The 7,635-nt window shown below is 43.2% G+C and overlaps 1 protein-coding gene across 1 annotated transcript in view; it reads left to right on the top strand.

The window, feature by feature from the left end:
* LOC109303360 (interleukin-5 receptor subunit alpha-like) overlaps window positions 1–7,635 on the top strand; it is a 102,733-nt gene that overhangs the window by 78,235 nt on the left and 16,863 nt on the right. Inside the window, exons 9-10 of the mRNA XM_019525564.1 lie at window positions 2,883–3,027; window positions 6,233–6,326. Coding sequence (XP_019381109.1) covers window positions 2,883–3,027; window positions 6,233–6,326 — 239 coding nt within the window. The remainder of the gene's footprint in view (window positions 1–2,882; window positions 3,028–6,232; window positions 6,327–7,635) is intronic.

Raw genomic sequence — 7,635 nt, 5'->3', positions numbered from 1 at the left:
CCCAGTGCCCCTTCCTGCCCATGGCAGGGGGTCGGACTAGATGATCTGTCTAGGTCTCTTCCCACTCATTGATTCTATGATTCGATGATTCTATGATCAGGGCCAGATGCTTTTTTGTTCTACTGTCTTATCACCTGGTGGACTTCCTCAGAGGTAGATGGCCTGGAAAGTGCTTCCTTTACTGGATGCTGTGGGATGGATTTGATGGTTTCATCAGTCACTATCAATTCTCAGTTCAGGAACATTTGGTAGTGCTTCTTCCAGAAGTTTTTGTTGTATTCATCTTTCAGGAGTGTACCACCTTTTTTCAGAGCTAAGCAGGGTTAGTTTGCAAGAGCTTGGTTCATACACAGCCTTGGTTGCACTGAAAAAGCTCCACGTATCATGATTGACAGCTTACCACTGCCAACCTGAACAGCTCTCTGTCTTTGAGATGCATACATTTAAGGCAGAACTCTATTTCACTCTACATGCCCAAGTGGCAGTTTTTCAGCCAGGTAAGCTTTATTTTTGGCACTTCATACTGTTTCCAGTTCTTTTACTTATAAGTGTGGCATCTGCATGGCTCCTGATCATGCTCAATGTAAGCTATGCGCTGGCCAGACAGTTATGCAGCCATATATGTGTACTTGAGCATAAGTCCACAAAAAACAGGAGGAGCCCTTCTGTGGTATAGTCCTAATAGCTGAATGGTTAGGGACATTTCCCCAGGCTGTAGGAAACCTGAGTTTTAAGTCTGTCCACCAAAGCCAATTTTAATTTTTTCTCTCTGACTTACATCAGGCACTCTCTTATCACTACATCCAGCACTCTTTTTAAAGCTGCTCTTTGCATCTGAAATTCACTGGATGAAATAGAGAGCAGAGGGATAATTTCTGTCCCATTGGGTTGGAACCCATGACCTGTTCCTTTTCAGAGGAGCACCTGTCAAACTGAGGAACACACCCTTTAATTTGTTCTCTTCTATCTCTCTCTCTTTTTCCTTTTCATGGCCACCTAGTAGGGTTGTGCGAAGCTTCTATTGCTGATTTGATTCGGAGGAGATTCGGCCCAATTCAGTGGTTGAATCTCTAAATCCAAATCGAATCAGGAGACCTTTTAATCTTGCCAAATTGAATCAGAACCCTCCAAATTGATTTGGAGAGATTCAACAATTCAGACAAAGACACAGCTTTAAATGCTTTTTCTACATACCTCAAGGTAGCAGGAGGCTTGTGAATGCTAAGATGGTGGGGCAGATGGGGCGGGGGGGATCCCCAGTGCACTCAACAGCAGACCTGGAAGTGGACCAGAAGCACTTTCTGGTCCACTTCCAGGTCTGCCAGGGAGCATACGGGGGCCCCCCTGTGTTCCCCTGGCTTGGTGACTGGTGCATCCTGGGTCCGGGGAGGGGCACCCAGGGTCCCCCTGTGGCCGATTGCCGAGCTGGGTGGATATGGAGGCTCCCTGACATGTGCTTGGCGGCAGACCCAGAAGTGGACTGAAAGTACTTTTGGTCCACTTCCGGGTTCACCACCAAGCATGCGGGTCTTCCCCTGCCCCACGCTCCTATGGGGTACTCCATCTGCCCCACCATTGCAGTGTTCATGAGCCACACCTGGTACCTCGAGGCATGTAGAAAAAAAATTTAAAGCTGTGTCTACAGCCGAACTGCAAATTCTCCAAATCAGCATCGAATCTTCAGATTTGGATTAGGCTGAATCGAACTGGGACAGTGATCCAAAACAACAAATCAAATCACTGTCCCCAATTCAGGCTGAATCTGAATCCAAATTGAATACAGCCTGTTTCATACACCTCTACTGCCTAGTGAATCAGGTTTAAAAGGATTACCATAGAAGACATTGTATAATGTCTAATCTATGGTTGGGTGGTTGGAATGCTGTGATTAAAAGTCAGAGAGAGGCAGGGTCTGAACCTGCTTTGGGTGAGTAAGCCCTAGAACCTTGGTATCTTTCCTGGGCAAGTGCCCTAACCCCCTCAGTTCTAGAACTAAAACACAGGAGAGTCCTCCTCCTACCTCTAAACTGTGCTAGTCATGAGTTTTTGTTGGTTAGAATTTTGTGACTTGCATATAGTCAACATATTCCCCTCCATAGTTTTGTGTCCCAGATTGCATGATCAGTAACCATGTAGATAATTAAGCATCCTCACTACGTCAGTAATAGAATCATAAAGTATGCTAAGTGCCAAAAATGCCACTTGCTGGAAAGCTGATATTTAGGTGTGCAAAGGGAAATAGAATTTGGCCTCTAGTCTTTTGTCTCTTCTTACGGTATTGTTTGTCCTTGTCAATAAGTCATCTTTCCTCTTGTCTTTTCTATATCTTGTAAAGCATTATTGTGCATTTTTTAGAGATGACCTGAAATGTCAAAAGTAACAAATGTTTAAAAGAGATTAAATTTTCCACGTTCTGTTTGAGATGCATTATCTGAGTGTTGGATACCTTCTCTCAGACCCATTTAAGCTGCCATATTAATCACCAGAAACTGAAACATCTGAAATTAATAGTCATGTTAAAAATGTAGATTAGTTCCTTAAGAAATGTGGACATATTTTATTTAAAAAGTCAAAGCAAAGCAAAACAAACAAAAAGAAAGCCCCAAGCATATTGCTTCATTCTTACTATATTCTTGATACTTGGTGTAATTGAATATAGAAGAAGAGTTGTTATTATTCTTGGTACAACATTGATTGGTATCAACATTCTTAGAGTCAACAGTTTAATGGTTTCAAAACCTCAGTTTTCATATATACATATTGTTTTCAAATGTGTGCATCCCCATTTTAAGACATATTTTAATTAGGATTGAAATGCAGACACTTGTATTTATGCTTTTTAAACTGCAATGATAAATAACATTTAACAAAACTCCTGCTAGCCCACAGAAACCAGGGAAGAAGAATACGTGTATCCAGTTCATAATCCAATGAAAGCATACTCTGTTCAAGTCAGAGCAAAGAAAAAGATTTGTATAACAAACAAGCTTTGGAGTGACTGGAGTGAACCAGTTTTCATCGGTGATGGTAAGTTATAATTTGTAATATAAACAGGGAATAATTTTAGCTGCAAAAAGACAATACTGTAATAAACAGGAATAGGGAACCATGTCTCAGGCCCTGTCAAACTGTTTGCAGGTTCAGGTTAGGAATACAGAAGAGAAAAGTTCTCCACATCATTATCGTTGTTTTCTTGTATTCTGGTAATTCTTAGGATCCCTAGTCAGGAACTGGGACCTACTTGTACTTAAGTGTTATATAGGACAAAATGAAAGCCCCTGCCCAAAGATTTACATTCCTTTTATGATGGGATTCCCCAGGGCATGGGGGACTCCTAAGTTCCAGTCATTTCTCTCAGTATGGTTTATGTATTTTACGTTATGCAGTCATTGCTTACAAACCAGACATAACCCTGGCAGCAGGGACCAGAAATCCAGGTCTTCTTGTTACCTGGGAAGTAAGCTCACCAATGGACTACAGAGTCAGTATCCTTCTTGCTTACTGTTCTGGATGATGGCTCCTGTGCTCTTGGCTTCACAGCCAGTCAAATTTGTCATGAGAAGTGGAAGCTGCCCTTTCCCAGACAGCTGTCTTATCTGTTGGTTAGGGTGTTGGGAGATGTGAGTATAAATCCTCTCAGAATGAAGTATGGGCGACTGGTGCCTCTTGAGTCTGGGGGGGTACCTGCAGAAATCAGGGGCAGCATCAACAGTAGGGACGGTGCTGACGAGTACCCATAGAAGTTGCCAGGGTTGTTGGCAGCGAGGATGGGGCTGGTGAGCTCCCACAGAAGCTGGTGACAGTGGCGGTAGGGACAGGGCTGGCAAGCACATGCAGAAGTTGCTGGTGGTGTCAGTGGTGGGGACAGCCCTGTTGCAGGGGCATGTGCCCTCTGAAACCTTCTACCTACCAGTTGCCTATGGGATGAGGTAGGCGAAGAATCTGAGTTTCTCATTTCTTGGGGAAGTGCTCTAATACCTGGGCCATTATTCAAAAGGTGGATGGTATATGTGCACCAAGTGAAATCAACTTGAATTCAATGCTGTTGATGTAAGTTAGGCTTCTCCCTTCTGGACACTGGATTCTAAGATAATACAGATGCCTAATGTTCAACCCTTAGTTAGATAGCTAAGCCCTGGATAGGGGCAGGGATTCAGCATGTACTTTCTGCTTCCTATTATGTGTCTAGGTCTTATCCCACTAAACAGATACATTTTCTGGATTACATTTTGGAGATATCTAACCTCTCCCGATTGACTGCCTAGGGATCCTACAAGCCTGACCGTACCCATTTTAGGTGTCACAATGCCTAAGAGGGAGCATCTGAGAGAACAATTTGGACCTGATCTTGTATGTTTCTCTGTGTGAATATGTTGATACACAAAATAGTATAAACATTACCTTTAATAAGTAAGAAAAGATAAATATCTCACAACTGAATGCAGAAAGGCTGCATGGCTGTAACAAAAAATCAGTATTTAACCATTTGAGCTAAAGGTTCATATTTGTCTGAAGGTACAAAAACTACAGGGTTAGGCACTGCTATTTTGCTAATATAATGGTGATGAGGAGTACTCTGTATATGTAACATCAGTATGGGAAAACAGTCAGCATTACAAGCTCTTTTTACAATGAGGAAAAGTGGAACGCATGGATATTTACTTACAAACATGGTAACACCTGCTGCTAATCCTTTATCACAAGTAAAAGGAAGTGGAACTATTTAGGGGCTGTCAGCACATCACAAGACTCTAGCTCAACAAACCCTGCTATTATAGTTTAAGTGCTTGTAATGCTCCTGCTTTCCCAACTTCCTCTACAGCTGCTGCTTAGGAGAAAATGATGGCTTAACAATCACACCCAGTTTCCTCTATGTCAGAAAAGTTCCTGTATAGTGGGTCAGATCTCAAAAGTCACATGCATTCAGTGAAGCTTTCCTGATTTATACCAGGTGTAGATTACACTTCACATGTGTACACCCAAGTTTTATAATACCCAAACACTTTCCCTTTTTCCCTTCTCCCTGATCCTAGAGAAGTTCAGTGTAGTAGCTCTTAGAATAGGAATGTAAATTGAGGGTCCATATACCCTTCCTACCACATCCTCCTCTTGATGCCTGTAGGAAGGTTACGGTCCGTTTTCCTTGAAATTCTTTTTCAATCCGATTTTTGCCTCTGCTTCTAAGGAGGACCAAATGTAGTAAGTGTATTATATTTAAGTAATGTATAGAAGTATATATGTAAAAGAATTATATAAATATATATAATTATTATATAAATATGCATAACTATTATATCTTAATGTATACATCTATGTATAAATATATACATATTTCCAATGGGCATTTTAACTTAAATTAAGTTAAAAATAAAATGAAAGGATATGTCAAAACAAAATAGAAATCTTTGTATTAAAGTATTTGAAATACTTAAAAGTGTTAAATTTCCCACAGGAAAAGTGAGTTCATTTAATAGGAACTGACCTTTGCCCATGGCAACTTTCAGTTTCAGCTAAACTAATTTTCAGTGTAGAAACTTTCTGCACAAAACCGTTTTGTGTAGAAAAAAGGCATGGAATGCTGAACTGGCTTGTAAGTAACTGGTTAAGATGGGAATACACTCAAGGTTTTCTGATTCAAAGTCCACAGCTTATCCTCTGAGACAGGGCTGTCCAACATCTAAGTGGCTGGAGGTCACAGGCCCCTCAGCCACATGTGTGGGCAGAGTACCTCCTGAGCCTCATGCCATATGGTGCCATATGGCTCCCCACTATACTGCACTACTCTGTGTGGGGTCCTCAAGTCTCTCCAACTCTCCTGGGCCTTGGATCCTTATGCTGCCCTGCCCTGTTCTGCCCCCAGGGGCAGGGGCAGGCTGGAAGAAGCAGGAGAATGGGAGATTCCTACAGCAGCAGCAGGGGAGCGATGGGGACAGTGTCACCCAGACTGGAAATCTGAGGGTTGCAAATTATTCCCTTGCGAGATGCATGTGGGCTGCTAATTGAACAGCCCTGTTCTGAGGCACACACCTTCTCACTGAAGTTTACAGAAATGTAATCTTTGTCTTTGTAGCAATGCAAGAAGGGTACCATATTTGTGCTTAATTGATTCATAGAAAAGAGTCCTTTACTATGCCATGAAGCCCTCTGAAGTTAAATTTTTTCAGAATACCATATTCTTTCTGCACTACTAAAACTAACATTTCCTTTTTCCCCCCCTTTTTTTTTCTTACAGATAATACAATGGACACCTTTCTACACATACCAGTTTTGGCATGTGTTCTTCCTGTGATTTCCTTTGGAATATTTCTGATTTTTATCTGTAGAAGGTAATGTGCATTCTTGGTGGTGAGAGGCAGGGCAGGGGGGTGTTGTCTTTCTGTGCGTCACCAGACTATGTAATATATAAAGAATCAATCAAAAGCAGCTCTTCTATTTCACTGGTGGTTGAATTATACTTAAAACCTAGCTGGAAATTTAGGACTATAGTTGCCTTGTAGATATTCTAAACACTGGGTGATCTATACCTGTGCTTTACTTCAGAGTTCACTAACTAGCTCCACAGTAAACCATTACCATCCACATGTGTGCTGGTATTATGGTCTGCCAGGGGCCAGACCTCTGGCTCTTGCTAGCCCCTCCACTGCCTGATGCCACCACCCGTAGACCAGGGTTGAACCCCCGGGCCACCCTGCCAGCCTGGGGCTGCTATGCTCTGGTTCTATTTGCTGCAGTCCTGGGTGCACATGTAGATGATGGGCCCCAGAGCAGTTAACTCCAGCACAAACTGCTCTGGAGTTTATTGCATCACCTTAATAGCAAATACCAATAGCTGACTAGCTCCACAGTAGAGTGTCACCATCTACATGTGCACCCACATTAGGGTGCAGTAAATAAATTAACTCTGCTGTAGAATAATACTGTCTGGGACACGTACGATTATACTGCAAAGTAGTTACATGCACTGAAACTCACATGTAGATGGTGACTGGGGCTGAGTGGGGCACAGGGGTGTGGCTAACTCTACACTATAGCACCGTCATGCCTCACCCAGCCACACCAAGCAAGGTGAGCTGGGGCAGAGCAGCCTCCAGACTGGCAGGCTGACCCCCTGGACCTCCTGCCAGCCCAGGGCTGCTCTTCCTTGTCTCAATGCTGTGGTCCTGGGTGAACATGTAAATGCTAGTTGTCCCTGGGCACGCTCCTCTACACATGCTCTGGCATGCAGCAAATTGCCCCATGCAGGGTAGCAGAAGCTGGTGCCAGCACCTGAGCTGGCTCTAGAAGCCTTACCTGGGTTTCTGGGGACCTTGTAAGGATCCCACATGAGGAGCCTGGCCACCAGCTGGCCAGACTCTGGTTTCAGGTGGTGCATGCTGCAGCAGTGTGTGCCATGCTGCTTTTTTTGGCATTTTTTTTTTTTTTTACAAAGAGACCTTCCAGTATCAAAAAAAAAATTAAAATGCCACACTACAAATTAGCAATTCGGCGAATGCATGCACGTGTGGTGCATGCAGTTTGCAGTGCCGCAGATGGGTTTGCGGTGCCAAAAACCAGACGTGCACACTTATGGGGATACTCCCACTGATTGGTAATTTGCCTCCAAATGCTGTTGCTGCTCTGTCCTAGCCTCCCCAA

This window comes from Gavialis gangeticus, unplaced genomic scaffold (assembly GCF_001723915.1).
Source record: "Gavialis gangeticus isolate Ggan-Ray unplaced genomic scaffold, GavGan_comp1, whole genome shotgun sequence".
In the NCBI taxonomy this organism is placed as follows: Eukaryota; Metazoa; Chordata; order Crocodylia; family Gavialidae; genus Gavialis; species Gavialis gangeticus.
This window is presented reverse-complemented; position numbering and strand designations above follow the sequence as displayed.